General features: G+C 39.5%; 1 protein-coding gene across 1 annotated transcript; it reads left to right on the top strand.

The window, feature by feature from the left end:
- The first annotated feature begins 9,154 nt into the window (after window positions 1–9,154).
- IFT57 (intraflagellar transport 57) lies at window positions 9,155–22,937 on the top strand. Its single transcript, XM_072337219.1, has 11 exons — window positions 9,155–9,403; window positions 9,812–9,974; window positions 10,804–10,922; window positions 11,880–11,970; window positions 14,042–14,110; window positions 14,547–14,669; window positions 17,806–17,877; window positions 18,667–18,798; window positions 19,609–19,671; window positions 21,355–21,421; window positions 22,505–22,937. Exons 1-11 carry the CDS (start codon window positions 9,177–9,179, stop codon window positions 22,681–22,683), a joined length of 1,305 nt encoding a protein of 434 aa, XP_072193320.1. The 5' UTR covers window positions 9,155–9,176; the 3' UTR covers window positions 22,684–22,937.
- Window positions 22,938–23,229: the final 292 nt, after the last annotated feature.

The raw sequence follows: 23,229 nt of genomic DNA, 5'->3' as shown, positions 1-23,229 counted from the left end.
TTTGCACACCCCCTTTTAGGGAGAGGATGCCATAGGGAACACTTTATTATTAGATAAGCTATTTTTAATGCTACCTACTACTGCTAACCCCATTCCCGGAAACTCTAGGAGGTATGAGTAAACAATACCGTTTTGCAACATGTCTGCACAGAAATCATCTGCTCTCGAAGGATACAAATGCTAGCATTAGGACAAGACGCCTGTATTCTTTGCTGAAGTAAGACGGAAAAGGTTGGCTAGATTCAATATAGTATATGTATTTAGTGCTAGTGTGTTTCAGCTACAAGCTGCTAAAGCAAAGATGCATTAGTGAATGGACGTCTCTGTCATTTACTTGTGAACTTACCATAAATCCCCTGTACAGTGTTTTGTTTTGACACAGCTTTCTACTTTCACAATTGTATTTCAGGTTCATGAAGAGGAGTAAGCGCAGTCCTGGCCCACAGACACAAGATAATTGATACAATCAGGCATAACTAAAAGCAGATGTTTTGTTTTAATACTAAAACAAGCACTTACAAAAATAAATATCAAGTGAAAACCAAAACATAATGTATAGTGTATTACATTCATTTTTATACATTTTCATTTTGTTAAGCCCCAGGGATCCATATTGGATTACATACTGCCAATAGCCCTCTTCATTATTTAGGAACAAATCCCAGTTGTCAGATCTCTTGTGAAATCAAACAGAAGGGCAAATCCAGTCATGTTTCCCAGACTCAGAGGACAGCATTCACAGCCAGAATAGCAGGCTTTGCTGGTCAAAGGCTGTAGCAGCTATTGTACCACAGCAGAAGCTAAACTTCAGATCAACAATCAGTTTAGAAGCTTCTCCTACAATTGGCAAAAGGATTTTTGCTCTCTTGCTGCAGGACAAGCATCAGAAATGCTGTGGAGGGACTTGTCACATAAAGACTGCCTATGGGTCATAAATAGTGTTCTTTTAAATCTCTTCCGCTTTAAAATTTGTACAAAAACATTTAGTAAAGTGCAAAACAGTCAGTCCTCTCTTCCCCTTACAGTTAAAACAAACAAACAAACAAAACTAAAAAAAAAAAAACAATCCTCAATTTGATTTTCCTTGAATTCTTCCCATTGTCCTTTTAATACACCCAAATTTCACATACAAATGTCAGTTGACTTGCATATGATTTCTTCTGTCAGTTTACATGCTTGTTCCCGCTGCTCACAAAATTCGCCTTCCATTTTGCTCCCACTGCTGCTCCATAGGAAGGAATTACTATGTTCTCCAAGTTTATTTTCAGCAACAAGCACAGGAGCCTCCGTTTGCAGTGAAAGGGTTTCTTTTAGTATGTCTCGTTACTCCTCTTCGTGTTTCTGGTTAAAACAAAAACTTCCCTGAGAACTACTTACATGTCAAATCAATCCTCTGTTGCAAACAGAACAAGACATTCTTGTGATAGAAGTCAGTATTTTCCATTTTAAGACTAGGCTGAGCAAAATAAACATCTTCACAACAATGCAGAAACATTCCCATTTCTTCTCTCTACCTCAATCAGTGCCACCAGTGCTGTGTTAACCTGTCAGTTGTTCTGCGTCCTCTGATTATGAGACAAAGGTCTCAACAAGTCCCAAGATAAAAGAGTACTGCTTAGGCTCTTCAAATGAAACAGATTCATTTCAAATATATGCTACCATCTCTAAAGCATATCAGCATTACTAAAACTGGCTGGCATCCAACAAGAATCTCTACATGAGAGCAAAATGAAGAAAAAATGACAGATTAATTCATTTTGTAAGGGTATGTAGCAACAGGATGAGGGGAAATGGCTCTGGACTGGAAGAGGGTGGACTTGGACGGGCTGTTGGGATGAAGTCCTTTGCTGTGAGCTACTACAAAAGGAAGGAGACAGAATCTTATAAAATAGAGGCAGGCTGTAACAGAAGCATGAGAACAAAAGGCATCATAGAGTCTCAGAATTGTTTGAGTTGGAAGGGACGCCTACTGGACAGGTGACCTACTTCAACCCCTCTGCAATGAACAGGGAAGCAAGGAACACCTAACAGCTAGATCAAGTTGCTCAGAGCCCCACCCAGTCTGATGTTGAATGTCTCCAAAGCTATTCAGTGACATCATCCACCTCTGAGCAACCCGTTCCACTGCCTCACCCACCTTATCATTAAACAAACAACAGCAAGAACAAAAACCCTTCTTCCTTATATTCAATCAAAATCTCCTCTCTTTTAGTTTGAAACCATTTCCCCTCATCCTATCACAACAGCCTCTGCTAAAGTTATCAGAAAGTATTTGTAAAGGACAATCTACTTTTTCATCTTTTCACAGAGCATGGGAGAGCAGTCTGGTTAAGGGAAGGGCATATTTGAACACGATTACAACCAAAGTATTATAGCCTGGAGAGCTTTCAGGACATATAAAAGAATTGAAGACAGTTTTCCTATGAAGAGATTTATCACATTTTCAATCTTTTTTTCTTCTTGCCCAATTAAAATAATGAAAAACAAATCTATGTTTTGGTCAAGCACTCAAGATCTAGATTTCAGTTTAATGCTTTCAAAAATAAATCCACTTGTGATTGTACATACCTTATGGAGATAGCATACCCCTCTCATCACCATCAGTACGACGATAAGTATCACGATCACTGTCACTTTCACAATTGTTGAGGTGTTACCTGTGCGTTCTTTAAAAGTACAAAATTGCAAAATGTTAAACAAAAGATTTTTATATTGCACGTAAATGTCTGCTGTTTATCAGTAAGTATATCTAAACTATGATTTTTCTCTCATCTATAAAGAGAAGCCTATTAATTCAGGGAGAACATCAATTTCTTTATAACATCACTGATACAATGGTCAAGTTACTTGACCCATGCAGTAAGTGAAGACTGTAAATGACTGTAAATGACTGTAAATGTTCAATGACTTAAGCATGAATAGCTAAGAGCACGTTACTTTTCCTTAACTATGCTGATAGGAAATCCTGCAATCTCCTAAAATACAATCTGATAACTTCTTATCTTCCTGGGGTTGAACCTTGACCCTTGAGGTCCCTTCCAACCCAAGCCATTCTATGATTCTAATATCAGCCTGGTAAACAATGCTTCCAGGTACAGTGCTCAGTGTCATTAGCAGCACTGGTGATTTCCAAAACAGTGGCTCTGTGTTTTTCTGTCCAGACAACAAATTTAATCATTCCTTATACAGAATCTTTGCAGCCTTCATCTAGAAAGTTTTCCAACTTCAAGATGCAGCCATGCAATCCAGATGCATACAAAAAACAATAGATCCCCAAATGGGTGTTGACAGCAGGTTCCACAGGAGACAAAAGCCCATCTAAGCAGTGAATGGCTCTATGCAGCAATGAGCATCTCCTTACTTCAGCTCCTAACACGCACATTCAGAGGACTGTCTTTTACATGTGGATTTATTTTAGGCTTCACTTCTTCTGCTGTGTCTTCTCCATGTTTTCCGCCCATGCTGAAACAAAAGTGCTCATCAGCCTAGAAAAATTTTTCCTGCTCTGTATTATGTATTCCTGGCCCAGAATCAGGAAAACATGAGCAGCACAGTGATTTAGTTACTGAATGAGGAGATTGGTGTCTCTGTGGCTACTGTGAGATCCACCTGCTGAGTAGCCAGAAGAAAGGCAGCTGGAGGATAATCAAGGTCATATTTCCATTGGAAAGGCATGTGTATATCTCTCCCCTAAACATACAGGGAGAATAACACAGTTGTGCACGTTTGTTAGGAGCACCAGTCATATGTGTAACACCTTTGAGGTATTCTATACTCTCCACTTCAGAAGCACAATATCAGACTCAACTTTTAACCTCAAGAGTTCTCAGTGGGTAGAAGAGTTAATCAGTATGCCTACTAGAAACCAGAGACAACAAAACAAATGTAACTAAGACTACGCAGCTGGAAGTTGACAACAGTTCATAAAAATAAAGGTATGCGGAAATACCTATATATTTCCAAGTCTGAAAAAGGCCTACTGCATAGAATTAAACCTTTGACAATAACAACCATATGGTTCTTCTGCAGAAAAAAAACAGAACACCACACCTTCGGGCTTGCCTTCATCTCCTTCCTACTGCTGAAAGGCTTTATTGGCTACTGACACAGCATTTAGGACACAATTCTGTAAGTTTCCTTATGCTCCTCACTGCACAGCCCTCTGTGCACAGAATGAGAAGAAAAAGCCTGCAGATCCTTAAACAAATACAACTTAATGTTTTTCACCTGGGACAGTAACAATGAATTGTCTCTTCCTCTAGCCAGTACTTTTTATTAATAGTTATTTTACAGATTTCTGATTGATGGTTTGGTTCTGAACTCCCATCATTTGTCTCCCTCCCTTATAATAACTTACCAACTTGTAACATTGTCACGGTAAGTCTTGTGTAGCGAGGTGATGAAATATTGCACACATAGTCTCCACTGTCATCCACACTAAGATCAGTAATACTGAGTGAAAAGTTTTTTTGGGTAATTTGAACTCGAGGCTGGTAAGTCTGAAATGTACCATCGAAGGAGGCCAGGACTGAGACAGCTGTATTCTTGTTTCGTTTCCAGACAACAGTGAAATCTTCAGCAGGTAAAGCGTTACTGCTGTATTCACAAGAAATGGCAGCGCTACTTCCTTCAGCTTTTGAAAGTTGGTCTGAAATACATAATTACAAAAACCCTCTATAATTACTTCAGAAAACATTATGAAAGTTAGAGGAAGGTAATTAGAGGAAGAAAAAAAAAAAACCCACAATGGTCAAAAAGTTAAAACCCGTTTCAGTACCTTGATACCACAGTCACACACCACACTACGTTTCTGGAAGGTTTACTTTAAAATCTTCAGATGCTACCACATGTCTATTAAATAAAACCTAAACAAACACATTTCTCCCCTAATGTGCAGGACCCTGAAGGACTTATTTCTATCCTAAAATGAAATTCTAGACACTCGGAAGAACTGAATTAATAGAGGTGTGGGGTTGAAACTATTGAGAGGAAAAAAGAAACCAACCACCTGTATTCAACCATGTTACTGTGTAAAGAACAGGAAAGAAATATATTCCCAAAATGCTTCAGTGAGATGGCAGACATGAAGTGAAAGTTAAACAAAGGTGTAATGAAACGCAGCATTTTCACATGTGGATTGGAAAGACAGATTCATGAAACGGGCATTTATGGTGCACTTGTTATCTGCTATGGTATCATACTTGAAACCTTCCATAGTCATACACTACTGTACCTAAATTAAAAACATCACCCTTCCTCTGAAGCAGATGCAGTGGATTAGGAGCTGAGAGTGTTCTGGGTGTGCTTTAGGAAGCAATTAGGGCAATATAAACAGTCATGCATATATCTGACAAGGAGCTCTTACAGTGCTCTTCATCCAATTAAAAACATTTCCTAATATCTAGTCTAGTTCTACCCTCTTCCAGTTTAAAACCATTTACCCTTGTCCTGTCACTACCTGCCATTATAAGAAGTCCTTCCCTAGATTGTCTGTAGGCATCCTAGAGTTACTCCAAGCTGCTGTAAGTTCTCCTCAGAGCCTTCTCTTCTCCAGGCTGAAGAACCCCAGCAATGTGACAACCAATATTTACAGTAATGATGTAGGAAGAAGCTTTATCCCTTTATCTTTACCATGCATACTCCACTCAGCAGTCCAGTCTTTAGTGGGCAGATTAATATGACAGTAGTAAGTATCAGATGTTTTTATAACATTCTGGTCACTTCTAACAGAAGAGAGAACTCCATTTCTGGTTACTTCTCGACCTGTTTCTGGGATGTATGCATTGCCTCGTAACCAAGTTATACTTGGTGTCAAGTAAGTATGAAAAGCAGAGCACTTCAAAATCCTTGCTGTTTCTGTCTTTTGGTATTCCAGTGCATAAATTGGGAGAACTGTAGATCAGAAAAAAACAAAAAAACAGTCCTGTTAATTTCAAATTCCTTTATAAATTGAAGTAGATGGTTCTTTTCAATAACATTGGAAAGAATGAGTAAATCAAATGAAAAATTTAGTATATGTGATTTCAAAGGAAAGCACAGCCTTACTTATTGCCATTACTGTTCTAAGAAGACACATTACGTTTTAAGAGTCAAGTGTACTAATTACTCCTTCAAAACAACTGTGCAGTAGATTCTGATGTCACACTGTGATTTTCTAACTTGTTACGTCTTACCAGAGGAAAAGAGAACACCAAAAGGCCCAAGAGGTGCTCTGTTAGTTGGGGGATTTCAATTCCACGTGAGAATTAATGCCAGCAAATCTGTTAGAGTCAGCCAATTTCTACTGGCACAACCCAAGCACTTTTGTTGTTTTACCAACCTTGCACCTGCAGCATGACATCCACTTCTGTTTTAGCTTTCTCTGTTTCCACATAGCAATGATAAAGGCCCTCATCAGTCAAAGCCACATTACTAAGTTTCAAGGAGGCATTTCCACGAGCAATGTTCTCATGAAAAAGATGTGTTCTGCTTCTGTAATCTTGGTCCTGGCCTTCCAGCTGGTCCTTCTGCTCATAGTAGCTGTGTACATTTTTGTTCTCTTTCTTCCAGTAAATTACTTCATCATTCCCAGGTGAAAAAGGACAAGGAAGGATGACATCCTTAGAAAACAGCCCTGTTACAGTTTCCTGTTCTCTAGAACCTGAAGCATGTAAGAACAAATGAGTAAGCTGCATTAAATCTAGCCCATAAGAATTTTCTTATCCCTCACAGAAAACTGTGATGTTTAATTAATGATCTACAGATATGGCAACCCCAGCAGAGCAATCTGCATGACCTTTCCCCAGACATCTCAGCACAAAGTTTAATGCACTTGGAACCATTTTCAGTACTAAGTGATAACCAGTGCCTGCTGAGAGGGCACCAGCCAAGTCAGGTGGCAGAACTGCAGGAAGGTAATGGTCTGTGTGCTTAAAGGCCAAGGCCATCTGCATCACAATCTTCCATTCTTCTTCAGCATCAGGAGTGCTTTACTCCACCTTAACCATTAACGTTTGAATTAATTCCTCGCATGAAACATTAGTAACAGTTGTCACTCTAATTTTTCATAAGCAAAAGAATCATAACCTACCCAAAAACGTAGCACAAAGAGAAAGTAAATGGAGAAGAAGATGTGGTATTTTCTGTCCCTTCATATCCTCCTTGGCTCATAGTAGATTCATTTCAAACTGACAAGAAGAAAGGGGAAAAAAAGGCAACACAAAACTGTTTCAATGCAGGTAAAACTCTCCAACTGTATTGTTTTCTTTGTACAGTTTATCAACTACTATATCTGTTTGCAATAGGTTTTGACACATTTCTTGGCATCAACGTTACTAAGTATGCTATACGTTTTAGAAACGTCTAGGCCTTCTTATTGTCTTATTGCCAAGCAATCTATTTTGAGTCACGGGGGGGGGGGGGGGGGGGGGCGGGGGGGGGAAAAGCTGAGGGCCTTTTCCAAAAGGAGACAAGCCAGTTTTTCCATTTGCTGAAACAGACTCCTGATTACCTCAATATTTGTTTTTCTGAAGTGGGGAGTTTGCCTGATATTCCAAATACTGCAGGTATAAAGAATCTTCAGCTGATGCCCTTTTGTTCAAGTGAATTTCTACCAACACGCATATGGAAGTCTGGGGTAGGAACACAGACAAGGATGAAGCTCCCCCATCAGCTTTTTAGGTTTGTTGGTCAAAATACTGCTGGAACTGATTAGGTGAAAATCTCCCTGCTCAGTACAGTTCTTACAGTGAGTTAAGAAAAAACTTCTGCTGTTCTGTATGATCATGGTAATTTTAGTTCTAAGGAATTCAAGATTTTAATTGACAATTTTAATTTGAATCTAAAATCTCATTATCTGAACACTTGCAAAGTTCTTTCTTGGCACCAAACTATTAAGGCCGTATCACCTTCCTTGCTTCTGCAGAAGAAAACATTTCCTACAGAACAACAGCTGCCTCAACCTGATGCCAGAACTTTGGCCAGGATTACTGAGAACCAAGTGAAGCATTAAAATGCTTCTTCCATGAAGACATACACAAGTCACTGAGCAGCTGAAACAGTGGCCGGGGCAACACTGCGTTTGGTTTTGGCCACCATATGAAACAAACAGCAAAAGGCATGTGCTTTATAATCTTTTCGGCATTTGCCATTTAATTTATTTCCAGTTTATCTGCACCCTGGATAAAGGGTTCACCTAGCATACTTACTTCTTACCTACATGTGGGAGTGGCCGCACATATTACAACATTTCCTCGCTTTGTAAGACAAAAGTTATTAGTCCTTAGGAAAAGGATCGTTTCTTTGCTTTATAATGTAACTTTGTAATGGCACATTCCAAGCACATGCAGCCTTAAGAAAGCCAGAAATGCCTGAGCACGTTGCATTTTATTAAGGAGGAATCACATGCACAAAAAGTCTGTATCAGCAGTAAACACAGAATGGCTTGGAGCAAGCCATAAAGATCACCTACCATGCGTGTCCAACCTTTTGGCTTGCAGGAACCAGCTCCTGTAGGGGAAAATGAGATTACTATAACAATATATTAAATTGCATTAATGCTCTCCAATAGAACATGCCTTAAATGCCAGCTCTGTGCCCACTATCCAAATGTAGACTCCAAACACAACTTCATTCGCTGAGAAATACTCCCAAAAGGAATGAAGGAAGGTGACTTCATACCCACACAGAACCCTTTCATAGGAAGCAGACCTGAAACGCCACACACCTCACACAACCAACTGCCTCTACACCCCAGCTTACACCCTTTCACGCCAGAGCGTTGTTCTAAGCACTTGTTTTACCTCTTCTGAGCTCACGAACAGCAAAGCACCCAGAGCACAGCTCACTGTGGTAGCTCGGACCGTTGCTTCTCTCGGAGACAGGGTGTGTACGTAGGTGCAGCTTAAAGGAGTTGCACACATTTTTTCGGGATGATTCACCGTCCCTTTCCCAAACGCTCTCATGGCCACACCTACACGTACTCTGCCCCACTGGCCAGCTGTAGTCAGCCATTACCACTGACTCTCGGCCTCCCCATTACCCCTTGTTAATAAACATCAGAGCGGGGAGCACAAACCCCTCCGCTTTCTCGCACAGTAGCAGCCAATCCAGCCTCCTGCCGGCCCTGTGGGGTGGGCGAAGCGCCTCCGGGCGCTATTTCGATGGTGACCTGAGGGCGCTGCACCGCCATTGGTGGCATGGAGGAAGAGGCAGTCGGTGATTGGCAGAGCCGGTTGCCTCGGTTACGGGCGGTGGCGTGGGGTTCCAAGATGGCGGAGCGAGATGAGGATGGTGCGGTGGTGGAGCGGGGTCCGGGTGCGGCCTACACCGCTTTCGTGCTGATGGAGGAGCTGCTGAACAAGCTGAAGCTGTTGAGCTACGAGGAGGAGGCGCTGAGGCGCCACAATGTGCGGCCGCTCTCCAGGTGCCCCTCGGGCGCTCGCAGCGGGATGGGGAGGTTGTGGGGACGCGGGGGGAAGGCGGCGCGCGGGCCCGTTCATGGGGACCAATTGCTGTCTGACTTCATGGACACCTTTCTCTTCAGGGCACGTTAGGTGTGGCAGCAGAACACCTTATTCAACTTAGTTTGATCCCAAATAGGTGCGGTTTGTGTCGATCGCACAGTGTGTGGGAGTGAGTGGAAGAACTGAAGCTCCTGGTCCAAGCTGTGCGCGAGTGTAGGTACAGCAACCTCTTGCCCATCTGGTAGCTGGGAAATGTGGGGAAAGTCTGTTTAAGAGTCTGTTTGCCTAGCCTGTGCTAACTTATTATGCTGTAATTACCTCAGTAGCTCCAAATACCATTGCTTACCATTTCCCCCCTTCTTAAACAGGCACTATTTTGCCCTGCCCACTAATCCTGGTGAGCAGTTCTTCGTGTTCTGCACTCTTGCTGCTTGGCTGATCACTAAAGCAGGGCATCCCTTTGAACAGCCTCAAGAATATGATGACCCCAATGCAATAATATCAAAGATACTCTCGGAACTGCGATCATTTGTAAGTGCTGAACGTGCTGTTTTTTCAAGTGCATTTCAGGCACGGCCATGACCTTCATAAATATCAGGAATAACATGTTTCCTGTCCTATCTGATTATCTTCTCAAGGACTGGACAGACTTTTCCTATCTGCGTCTTTGAACAATGTTAATTAGAAGTTATTAGAGATTTATACTGTCTGTATGTACTTCTTCATTTTTTGACACTACAAAAATGGTCTTATATTATTATATTTAGTTTTGTTCCACAGTCTGTAAAATGGATTAAATCAAGATTACTTCTTGTAGTGCTACAAATGCTGTTCATTTATAGTGGTGTCATTTACAAAGTTTATCTTGGAAGCTTACACAATATGTACTCACACTTCTGCTCCTGCCAAAGTCAAAAATGGAATTAAGTGCAAAGGAAATATTTTAAGTTGTGTCTGTGTTCTCTGGAGAGACATCTGCAACAAACAAGGCAGTGATTAAAAGAAAAAGAAGAAAAAGCACAGGTTTAATCTCAGTACCCAGGTTCCTCTGTAGCTGAACTTGCCTTGCCAGGATGTCACTTTTATTCTTAACCATCTAGTTCCCTTACAGTTTCTGATTCTTCTGCTCGCTTCTTCTTACCATGTTTAGGATTTCTGCACTGTGTCTGTCCCTTGAGTTGTTTTGTTTTCCATTCCTGTTGCCTGACTGGAGCTCCAGTGGAGAAGAATGTGAAATAGCATTGGTAAAATTTTTTGGCACGATGGACACTTGGGTTTTAGTTAAGAAAAAATCTTGTTACTGCCTTGAAATGGAATTGATTGATAGCCATTAGTAAACAGCATATCTTTTTTGTTTTAGGGAAGGCCTGTGGATTTTCCTCCCTCAAAATTAAAGGCGGGTTATGGAGAGCAAGCCTGCTATGTTCTTGATTGTTTAGCCGAAGAAGCCTTGAAATACAGTGGCTTTAGCTGGAGAAGGTATAGTACACTTGGAATAATCCTCATATACACATTATTTTTCAACAAACAAATACAAATAGTTATAAAGAGAGGTACACAAAATATGATATTGTCCAGAAATGTTTTACTTGACGTTTCATGAGCTGCAGAATGAAGCTAGGCTTGAAGCAATGGAACAAGGTGATTCCTAATACCACTTCATGCAGCTTAGTCTTTTACCAGCAAGAGTGAGTTTGGGCTGTCAGTAGATTAAATTAATTAATAAAGATTTGACCGATAGCCTCTTTTTGGTCTCTTTCTTGTGAGTAACTGCTTGTTAATCTAACAGTTGAGTTGAAATGTTTCTGTATCTGTCTTTTTTGGTCCCATCAATCAGTACCTAATCCAGCTCCTCAGCTGGAAGTACACACAACATGTGGTCCAGTTACAAATAGAGTACTGTAACGTTATGTATTGAATCCAAAAGAAATCTTCACAGAGATCAGATGGCAGACAATTTCAAGTGTATGGCAATTTGTTTACAAGTGCTCTTGATTCCATCCCCTCCCTCTGGTGTGTTTTTAAATTGTATGGCAAAGTAATTTCTACTTTTCAAGTATCTTATTGCTACCAATATTTAGTACACAAATTCCAAATTAGGCTACAAATGAGTTTGTGGAGACTTGCACTTGAAGTTTTAGAAGTTAGATCCAAGGAGAAAATGAATGAAAACTTAATCCCCAGATGTCTTAGCATACAATGAATACAATTTATTCCTTGGCCTGATTACTTGTCCTCGCTTTTAAGGTAGTCTGAGGTAACCAAAGACTTTCAAGGCTGACCATAAGTTTATTTGTTTAAATGTGTAGGACAACCACTGTCTGTTCATGTTCCACATAATTCATACTTAACCTGAAATCTTTTGTTTGCTTGGGAGCAGCTCACTGAAGTATTTCCTATTTATTTTTGTCAGTACTGTTTTTGAACTTATTTCAGGCCAGTGTACCCAACAGATGAGCTAGAAGAAGAAGAAATAACAGAAGATGATACAGAATTAACACTTAATAAACTGGAAGAGGATGTTGCAGTAAGTTTGACTATCTGTTTTCTATGATATTAGTATTTATCAGCAGTGAAGTTGTTTTTTTTTTACTTGCTTTTCATTTTCTTTAAGAATCTACCGGCAGTTCTGTAACCCTTCTTTCCTGCATCCCTTGTTTTTCCTTCATTGTCAGCTTCTTTGTAGGAAAATTTCAGATAGAGTGGTTAACACCTAAACTCTGTGCCACTGAACACAATCATGTGAGCTCTACTAGTCAGACAATTCTCAATCTACCTCACTGTTCACTCAGTTATCCCATACTTTCTAAGCTTCATTACAAAGTTGTTGTGGAATACAGTGTCAAACACCCTGCTGAAGTCAACATATACAATATCCACAGCTCACTCCCTGTATACCCAGCTGGTCATGGACCATCATGGAAGGGTAACAGGTTGGTCAAGCATGATTTCTCCTTGGTGAATCCATGTGGACTGCTCCTCATAACCTTCTCTTCCAATTGCTTGGAGGTAGCATCCAGAACAAGTTGTTTGGTCACTTTCACTGGGTCAGAGTTGAGGCTGACTAGCCTGTAGTTACCAAGATCCTCCTTCTTGCCCTGTTTGAAGATTGGAGTGACGCAGATTGTCCTTCAGTCTTCAGGGACCTCTCCTCCAAGACCTTTCAAAGTTTTATGTGGGGAAAACAATTTTGTGCAGTCTTAAGGACTGGAAATACTAGATAGAAATGCCACAACTTCCCCATGTTTGTGTCCATGTTTTTCAAGTGCTTGTGGAAAAAATTAAAGGTCATATAAGTTGGAATCAAAGTGCCAGTAAGAGTGCCAGTATTGTTATCACAGGGCTGTGATTGTAGTCCCAATTTATATATGATGGTAGTCAAGACTGTAAGAGTTGAAGAGATTGCTTTTCTCGTCATAGTTTTCTTAAGTATTATACCTTTTTTTCCGTATATGTTTTTATTAGCCAAGAAAAATTCCATCCTTTTATTCTTAATTTTTGTATCGTATGGAAATACTGGGATGTGAGTGTTAATGGTCTGGTTGCATTTTAAAGTCCAGCCAGAAAAATTCTTGATGAATTCTGAGAACAATTGGAGGCATTCTGTGTTACATATTTGACAAGCCACAGAAATGTCAGCTGTTGGCCAAGAGCTATAAATGCAGGAACAGTCAGCTGTCTGCTCTTTTCTGTATCTTATTTTCTGTTTACATGGAGAAGTGGAGAGGACACAGTTAACTAAAGCACAGCTTGTGCCTTTCAAAGAACTTCTGGATTTGGTCTCAGGTACTTAGGCTGTTATTTTTACTTCTGATGTGTTCTATTAGCTTTTCTACGTTTCTTTGTTAGTAAAACCACTGAGCTAGGTTTATGCCAAGCAAATAACTTTTTGGAGCCTCTTATAGTTCTACAGGGATTAATTATATGTAAACATTTTCCCAGTCTTGTTGCAGACTATATGTTGATATGTCCTGGATATATTAGTTTTATCTGTAATTGTGTTTAGTAACATTTCCAGTAGTTAAATGCTGACGTTGAGTTGGATTGATTGTTCTTCTGAGTTAGATTTTTCTGAATAAAACTGATGAGGCTGACAGAGAAGGCATGGTTCATTAGATCTTGAGGAATTTGGTGAACAAACTGTAGCCAGCTCAAGGAAATCTCTGCTTAGTGCCTTAGTTCCGATCATTAGTCTTTTTGTTGTTGTTAATGATGGTGTTGTGGTCAGACATAGTCAAGGCCTGCATAAGGTACAAGAATAAGCTCACAGATTTTTACTATGCAGATCTTGAAAGGTTCTACACTAAGGTGAGCAGCATTCATGGTTTTTTTAAAAGGAATGTGAATGATGAAATTTGTCTTTGGTGGAAAAGATGAGGGCAGACTAAGGAAAAACTACAGTATCGCATAAGCATGGAGTACATGGAAGATAAAATAGCAGATGAAGTAAATGCAAGCTCTGTTATCAAAAACTTTCCATGTCTTGTTTTGTTCAGTAATTTGGAATGTAGTGCATATTTACTCCCGTGAAGAAAAGTTTTGAAGAAAGATTGTGTGAAAGGAACATTCACTGATATCTCTTTGCAACATTGCTTAAGGAAGAAGAGTCAGATAATGAAGAAGACTTCATTGATCTGAATGTTCTAAAGGCACAAACATACAGCTCGGTAAGTTGCTACCTGTCATTCCTCTCTTTAGAGATTTTTACTTCTTCAGCAGGAACGTATTTCTGTTGAAGTCCAAAAATACGTACACAGTCTGTGCTTGAGAAAAACACGCCAACTGAAACACATCAGCTTATTTTAAATAAAGGCTGTATTTCTAGCTTCTAAATGGATATTACTGCAAGATTGATATATTATAGTTCATCTTTACGTACGTTGCATTTTTTTGAATTCTAAATGTGATGAGAAAATACATTTAATTCCTAATATTTAAGAATTCAAAGAATGACATTTAAAGATTCATCTGTATCTGTGGTTCTAAGGGATATGTGTGTAATTCTGAAGATGAATGCTGTGAGTCATTGTAACTTGACTTCTAACAGTTGTTGCTGAGTACAACAATTACAGTTTGTATATATAATCTGTGGGTTTCGTGCAGGATGTGAAAGACTCCACAAAACAAGAAGAAATCTTGCAGTCCACAACAGATGCAGCAGAGTGGAACCTGGAAGTGGAACGCGTGCTTCCGCAGCTGAAAGTTACAGTCAGGACTGACAATAAGGTTTGTGAAAGTGGATTTTCATGTATATGTATGGTGATTAAAGTGCAGTTTGAATCAGCAGTGTTATTTTTCCCATTTCCATTTTTTTCTTCTTTTGTCATGCCAGGAATTCTAAGTTATGGGCTTTCCAATGCTATCTTCTCTGAACCTTTGTCACTTACTTTGAAGCTAGAAGCAATAATTTCTGATAGGGTGTTTTCCAGTATTATGTAAGAGCAACGATTGCTTCTTACTTTATTTCTGTGGAGACTTCTTAATACATAGTCTATTCCAAGGAGTCTAGAATGAGCAGCTCAGAGCCATTCTGAGAATTGAGAAATTCTTCTCAATAAGAGTGGTGGTACATTGGAACAGGCTGTCCAGGGAAATGGTGGAGTCACCTTCCCTGGAGCTGTTCAAGACAAGGGTAAATGTGGCACTTAGGGACATAGTTTGGTGGGCACAGTGGTGATGGGTTGGTGGTTGGTCTAGATGCCTTTCTGTAAGAAAAGCCTCATATTGGTTTCATAAGCAGTGAACGTATATTTAAGAGGTTAATGAATTAATTGGCAACATAGAAATGAAAACTTCTTTTTAAAGTTGTAGCAGGGGTGGGGGGTTGTGTCTATGTTGTTGTTTTTATTTTGATATTGCAAAATTTGGCAAATTACTGACAGTTGTCACCAGACCAGCAAAAAGATCTTGAGTTGCTGCAAACTTCAAACTCAACTCATAGTGTAAGCGCGTTTCTCTACTAGCTTTTGTTTTAATCTGGAAGAGAATAGGCAGCAGCACAGTTCTAGACAGCAAGTGAAATCTCATAGGCTGAACAGCTGTGGGAGATGCTCAGCTATGTTCATACAAGATAGAGACAGAAGCACTACTGCTGTGGTAGTTATATGCATTTGAAACCAGTGGAATTCCCTTCGGTTTAGGGATGGCACATGTTTTAAGTATGCAGCTGTGTCAAGCCAGAATTCGTTTTGTTCCTATTAAAAGTGGTCACATCCTTCAAGAGCACAGTGTCTCTTGCTCAGGTGGGCTCCCGTGGGCCGGCATGCTGACCTGCAGTAGCTTATATGTGGCCAGCCTCTCTGTTCCCCAGGGAACCTGTTCCAGGGCCCCACCACCTTCTGGTGCACCACCCATCCCTAATCCCCACCCGCCACTCCCCTGGCACAGCTCCATGCTGTTCCCTCGGGCCCTGTCGCTGTCACAGAGTGCTCAGCTCAGTGCTGCCCCTCTGCTCCCTGTGAGGAGCTGCAGGGTGCCATGAGGCTTCCTCTTAGCCTCTTCTGCTATGCACCGAACTAAGCAAGGGACCTTAGTCTCTCATTCACCTTGCCCTCCAGACCTTTCCTTTCTATAATAGTTTTGTCCTTACATTGTGGTGCCCAAAACTGTACACAGTGCTTGAGATGAGGCTTAGCAGTGCTGGGCCTGATACACACCAGGATACAGTTGGCTCTTTGGGTTGCCATGGCACACAGCTGACTCAGATTCCACTTGCTGTCAGCCACAACTTCCAGAGCCCATTCTGCAGAACTGTTCTCCTGCTTCTCACCCCCCAGTTTGTACATATATATATACACATATATATAACCAGGGTTGCCCTATCCTAGGTCCAGAATCTGGCACTTGCTCTTGTTAAGCTTCATGTGGTTGGTGATTGCCCAGCCCTCCATCAGTATCTCTCTGCTAGGCCTCTGTACCCTCAGGAAGTTCTTATTTTTCTTTTTTGCATGCTGATTTACCAGTTTGCAGAGTTGCACCTACCTTTGCTGCTAATGCCTGGGATTTACAAGTTTGCATTACTGTCAGTTGAAAGGTACAGCTGTGTCCTCTTTGAAGTGTTGTCTGAAGTTTCTTGATAGGAAACTGGTTAGTGTGACTAATGATGTTGGCTTCTTTTCAGTATCCCTTACTGTTTTTCTGACAAGTGCGTGTCTCTCTGTGTATTGATTATTCCCTCCCTCTTTTTCATTCCCTTTAGACGAGGTCCTCAATCAAATGATATTACTGAAATAAATGTTCATATGTTCTGCGTATCCATTAGTGTAACTGGCACATTGTTTGTTACCTCTACTATTATCTGTTAGTCAGGCTTGTTCCTCTTTGTTTTGGTTCCCCCTTTTCTTCATTGTCCTATTTGACAAGGTCCTTGATCAGGTAATCTTACTGAAGCAAACACTGTCATCTTCCATACCTATGCACTTACCCTTACAGTAACTACTTTACAAGGAGGTATCCTAGGGTTTGATTTCAAGTGGTGAAGTTCTGTTAACATCGGTTTTCTTATCATGTAGACCAGAGCAGTGCCAAATGTTTAAAAGTCTTGACAATCTTTTTTTTTCTTTTTTTTTTCTTTTTTTTAAACATTTTCAGAAACAATGCTGAAATGGAGATAATTCAGCAGTGCTTCTGCTCTGCTTTGTTTTGAACTCACAGTTTGCAGCTGTGCTCTGGGTATGAGAGGCATAGAAAGTCTGCACTGATGAGCATAAATTATGATAAATGTTGGGAAAATGAATTAATTCCTAAGTAACCGGTGCCTATCTCTCAAGTTAAAATATCAGCTTTTTCTCATTCTCTGTACCTGAATCCATGTGTGTTTCCTATGACAAAGCAGGTACAATTATCCCTGTTCCAGTTTTGTCCCAGTGTTAAAAACAAGTTCAGTTATTTCTGCCCATTTCATTTCTTTCTGTTCTTATGATAACATTTGGGGTTAAGTAGGAAGAAAAGATCTGATAGTCTGGAAGTGGTGGTTGTTAGGCAGTTGAAGCATCTCATAAGCTGAGCTAGTGCATCTGTAATCAATATTGTCAACATTTGTGCCTGTAGTGTTTTCTAGGAGAAACGGTCCCATAAAGATCAATCAAACTCTAACAAATATTGCTACTGTGGTATTAGTAAGGAGGTCAATGTTTGTTTATGGGCCTGAGTGTCACATTGGGACACTTAGGAGATCAATGAACTGTGTTGCACTATGCCAGTGCATGTAGATATGAACATGATGTCAGTGGAAGAATCATATATGGTAACAGTAGTATGTATGAGAACTCACCCTGCCTTGCATACCAATATTTGTTTAATAACTGGAGAAACATAAAAGCTGTATTTACTTATGTTTTACTTCATGGCATCCTGTTTTTAGGATTGGAGGATCCATGTAGATCAAATGCATCAACATAAGGATGGAATCGAATCTTCTTTGAAAGAAACTAGGGTATGTGTTTTATGTGCAGAATATTTCACTGGTCTGTTAGCACTTCTTTTTTTGTTTTTCATTCTACGTGCCTGTTTTATTTCTTCATTTTAATTATAATAATGTAAAACTGCAATGGGGGACGTGACAATGATGGTTATAGATAATGGCAATGACAGACGAACTTGCGAGTTATGGAGTTATATATGTTAACGAGGCTGCCAATGTTCATTAATGTATTATATCACTTTGCTCTCTGTTTTCAATGTGTTATGAATACAGAGGGCAAATGATATAATATAAACTGAAAATTACAGCTAATTAAAGAACAAAAACCAAACTTCTCAAACTGTCTTGCTTGAATAATTTACCAACACTGACATTTGTAATTATTGGGGTAAGGATACAAACAGATTGATGAGATGCTGGAACAGACTGCTTAGAGAGACTGGGGATGCCCCATCCCTGGAGATGTCTAAGATGAGATGGAGCAGTGGGCAATCTGATCTAGTACTTGACGCAGTGGTTGACAGCCCTGCCTGTGGCAGAGGGCTGCAGCTTTATGATCCTCAGGGTCCCTTCCAACCCAAGCCATTCTGTGACCAAAGGAAACGGTAGAACTTGAAATACGTTTTGTGGCACTGGGAAAAAAGACATTGGGACTATTTATTCACTGGGAAGACACAACATCTCTGTACTATTTTTTGTTATTACTTGTAGCATTCCATGTCCCTCCTTAATTTCAGCACCATTTTAATACTCTTTGGGTAATGTCTGTATGCTCTCAACCAACCGAATATGATTTTTTAGGGTTACCTTGACAAATTCCATAATGAAATCAGCCGAACTTTGGAAAAGATCAATAGCAGGGAAAAGTACATCAACAATCAGTTGGAGCATTTGATTCAAGAATACCGTTCAGCACAAGCCCTGCTGAGTGAGGTAATGCACTGATCTGTCATTTCCTTGTCTAATATTAACATGGGGGTAAAGGCAAAGAATTGGAGGAGTTATCTGTGAATTCTGCTTTTGGATATAAAGCATGGGAAATGCTGATTGGCTGTCGAATTATATAGTTTTTAAGCTAAATTAGCAATTTTTATTCAAGTATTCTACAAGGGAAAGTAAATGTTTTCTTGCCTGAACACTATGTAAATCGGCTGCCACAATCTTGAGCAGCTAGTAAATTGCTGGTTCTGCTTTCCCTATAAAATTCACACATCTGTGATGAGTGAAAAAGCTACAGTTTCAGTGCAGCATTCATCTCTTACATTGATTACTCATGCTAACTTGCACAAAGCTCTCTGATTACTTGTTTACTTCATTTTGTTTTTATGCCAGTAGGCTAATGCTTGAGAGTCTTTTTGATGCCTTAGTTAGTGGGCCTGTGAAAGCTACCAGTTGGTTAGCTCGACGTTAAAATCAGACTAGGATTTGACCTCTGAGCTGTATGTTTATCTTGCTGCTAAACATCAAGACAGTAACTTACTGAATAGAAATTTCTATTCATTCTGGGTTTCAGGATTCAATTCAGTCTGCCTTCTGGCAAATTTTCTTTATGTATGTTTCCTCACGTAAGTCATTAGGAAACCTGTTTCTTACTGTTCTGCATTAGGGCTGTCACAACTTTTAAAACTACTTTCGTATTTTGAATGATGGTCATTACATAGGCTGATGTATTCAAGTCTTCCCTTATATATGGTAGTACTGGAATGCATGCATCTCTTCAGCAAAAAATGTGTTTCTTTCCAGGCTAAGGAGAAGTACCAGGAGGGAAGTGGAGGAGTAACTGAAAGGATTAGAGTCCTTTCTGAGGTAAAACACATCTTCACAGCATTTCTTTGGCTTCCTTGAATAAATCATTGAAGAGTTTATGTCTAACACTCGCAGATTTATGAACTGAGCTCTTCCTGATATGTTGAATTAAAACATATTCTGTTCTTTTAGTGCGAGCAGATTAGCCTGGCCCCTAAATATTAAACTGAGGTTGCTACTGCTTCTTAGTTTTCAAGTTTGGACAAACTATCATGAACTCTAAGTTTCACCAGTTTGTGAAGGAGTGAAAATATTCTGTATTTCATAACCTGCCTTTTACAATTGTTGAGGATTCATCTACTCACGCCCATAAAGTCTTCGGAAGATGAAAAGCTTAACTTTTATTTTAGCAAAAGTAACCAGTAGCAATTTGAAATTTCAGTCTTGAAAGCAAAATGTCGTGTTTGACTAAAGAGCAACTTGTTGATACCAATCAAATTATACTGAAACTGTTTGTTTGATTGATGGTTTGACAAATTTAAGAAAAAAACCTCCTAATTGCCTTAACGTGTGGACTGTCTCATAGTTTCACTCAGATTTACTGCTAGATTTCCAAACATTCCCACCCTTGGTGCAGTTCAGCTTTTTTTTAACAACTCTGTTATTTGACTCCTTAGTTAAATATTGCATTTATTGCACTTCATTAGATGCCAGAGTATCTGGAAAGGTAACATGAAATAGATCACACCATAAGAATATGATGGAAATTGTACAACTGATTTGAGATTTATTTATTTTTAATGTAATTATAGTTGCAGAAGTTTAACAAGGGTTTTCAAGCAAGGAGCTCATAGTGTGGCGTTGGTAGAATTAGCCCTTCTTTCTGTTTGATTCTCAAGGAAGCTGACTTCAGATTTACCTGCATAATCATTTTGTGCCTTAAAAAAAAAAGTTGATTATTAAAGCAACATTTTACTAGTTGGTACCTTTTGAACTGTGTTGATGCAGCAGTGCTTATCTGAGCTAAACTAGGCTCACTGGATATCACTACTGATCTGCTTTCTGATAGGCTGTGATCAGGGTTTATTTTCATTGAATCAAATCTCAGCACGCTTGGCAATACCAGTACCACTGCAGGTATGCAATAAAAATGCAGTGATGCTGTTGTTGTTGTTTAAAGGAAGGGCTTACTGAAACCTTAATGAAAGAAAGGCCTTTTTTATAATATAGACAAAAAATAGTAGGTTATTATCTAGATTCTGCCTTGGACTATAGTTGCTTTGTCATCAACAAAGGCAAACCAGTCAATAGCGCTGAAATGTATTTTTATTACTCACACATGGATTCACACATGTCAGTGCCAGTAGGCTCGCCTGCTGCACCATCTTTTGCTACAGTGCTGTTTCTCAGTTTTCTTGTCACCTGCCGAAGAAGGGCAGTCTTTATGGTCATTTGGTAAGTCTTAGTCTGTGAGGATAATGGTTCTTTTCACCCATCCACTGTCCAGCAACAGTTGCACTTCGTTTTTATTGGTTACAGATCCTCAGTAATGCTTCTGTTTGGCTAATGTTCTCCCATATGATTTATAACATCTATGGTTCAAAAGGCTAATTAAGATCTTCCTTTTTACAACGAGAGAGACACCTTTTTTCAACTGACGTTTATTCAGGGGGGAGTTGTAGATTTCTTTTTAACTTTCTATTCATCTTGTTTAATGAATTTAACAAAAATCTCTCATTGAAGATTACAGAAGTTTTAGAGAAAGTGAAGCAGGAAACAGAAGAGAAAGGAAGCAGTATGACTGATGGCAGTAAGTATGCTTTTGCCTCAAACTATCCACCCAATTTCTCAGTGACAGATGCGTCGTTGGTCCTCTGTGAAAAAGTTAAACAACCAGAACGAGTGACAAGTCTGAAATATCCATATTAAGATTTTAAACGATGTCTAAGAAGATTAGACATCTTACCCTCTTTGAAAATGTTCCGCAAGTCTGTAGAAGGCTCCAGCTCAAGTCATTTTACTCTTTAATCGTTAATGAGAATAACTGTTAGATTCCCTGGCTAATGCTAATGCTAATGGAAATGGGTGAGGAAATTAATTTTGTTGCTGAAGTTTGAATTTTTTAATATTTAAAACTATGTACTGAGAATGTGGTGATTTGTAGTTTTTCCTGATAAATGCATTCGTTTGCAAACGTGACAAGTACTAACACAGAAGTGAATAGATGCGTGCTATAGCAAGGCTAAATATGCGAGCTGTATCTATATTTTATTGTAACCACTATGGCTAATTGACTTAAGTAATTGTAAGTGTTACAGTGTAAAGAAATTTGGTTCGCTCTTCTTGAATAAAAGAGCTACTCAACTGCCTCTCAGCACCATAACTGTACTGTGACACGGCCAAGGATCAGGATGAACACTACAGCCCAGAATTATAAGGGGCTATGTGATGCAGCAGCACCGTCTATAAGGTGATATTAGTGGAAAGTGAGGGGTTACAAATAAAGTATGGAGCACAAAATATTTTAGTAGATTTTTACAGGTAAAATGACCTCCTGCTGAAGGTGTCTTTAGTTCCCTACAGAACCCCAAGCCAGATGTAGGGGTAAGGCTTTTAGCTGAGCAAAACACATCACTGGTAAACCAATCTTAATGATTATGTGTGTCTTTGTGCAGATCTTAGTTGTCGAGAAGACAGCAAAATTGTTTTTGCCATTTCTGTCTTTAAAGTGTCTTGCATATTAAACATGATGTGTCGGTTTAATCATGTCTTTAAAGTAGAACATGCTTTTGTTCAATTGCCATTTCAATTTTAAGGAGTGAATTGTAGAACGTAATGCTTTTGTGTTAAGTCACCTGACACGAAGTTGCACTGTTTATCTTTTCTTGGACAGCTCCTCTGGTGAGGATTAAGCAGGCCTTAACAAAACTGAAGCAAGAAACCATTCAGATGGACATTCAAATAGGTGTAATGGAACACACATTGCTCCAGTCAAAGCTTAAAGAGAAATCCAACATGACTAGAGATATGAATGCAACAATGATACCAGAAGCCACAATAGGTGCCTACTGAAATTGTTTGGAGCTGACTTGGTTTGCCCAAAATAAAGTTTTCTAACATTTGCTTTTATGGTGGTTTGGCGGTTTTCTTTTTGTATGGGGAGTGGGATGTTTTCCTTTTTGCCTTTTGTTTTGCTTTGTTGTTAACAAGATGCTTATCATTCACTTTTAAAAAGTAAAAGGGACTATCAGTATGGAGCCATGATTACTTTTGGGCTGTAAGGATTTGCTGCAGATCCCTTCCAAATATATTAATGAGTTATTATTACTGCACGTGTCTTTCTGTTTTGTTGGAGAATGTAGTGTGAGAATCTATAGAACATAATTGACAGCCTGTAATCTTGATATTCTGCAGTGCTGAAAGAAAAATGCTTGCAAAGGACTTAAAAAGAATTTCTGCCATTTACTTGCATTTAGTAGAAAGTATTTAATTTTTGACATTGAAGCGAAGATTAGTGTCAAGTAGTGTCTACTGTATCTGACATTCACATGAAGCATGGATTGTGTTCCCAGCCCTGCATGACTTTGGTCTACTCATGGAGTAGCTTTTTTCTGTAGC

The sequence above is a fragment of the Excalfactoria chinensis genome, chromosome 1 (assembly GCF_039878825.1).
Source record: "Excalfactoria chinensis isolate bCotChi1 chromosome 1, bCotChi1.hap2, whole genome shotgun sequence".
Lineage (NCBI taxonomy): Eukaryota > Metazoa > Chordata > Aves > Galliformes > Phasianidae > Excalfactoria > Excalfactoria chinensis.
This window is presented reverse-complemented; position numbering and strand designations above follow the sequence as displayed.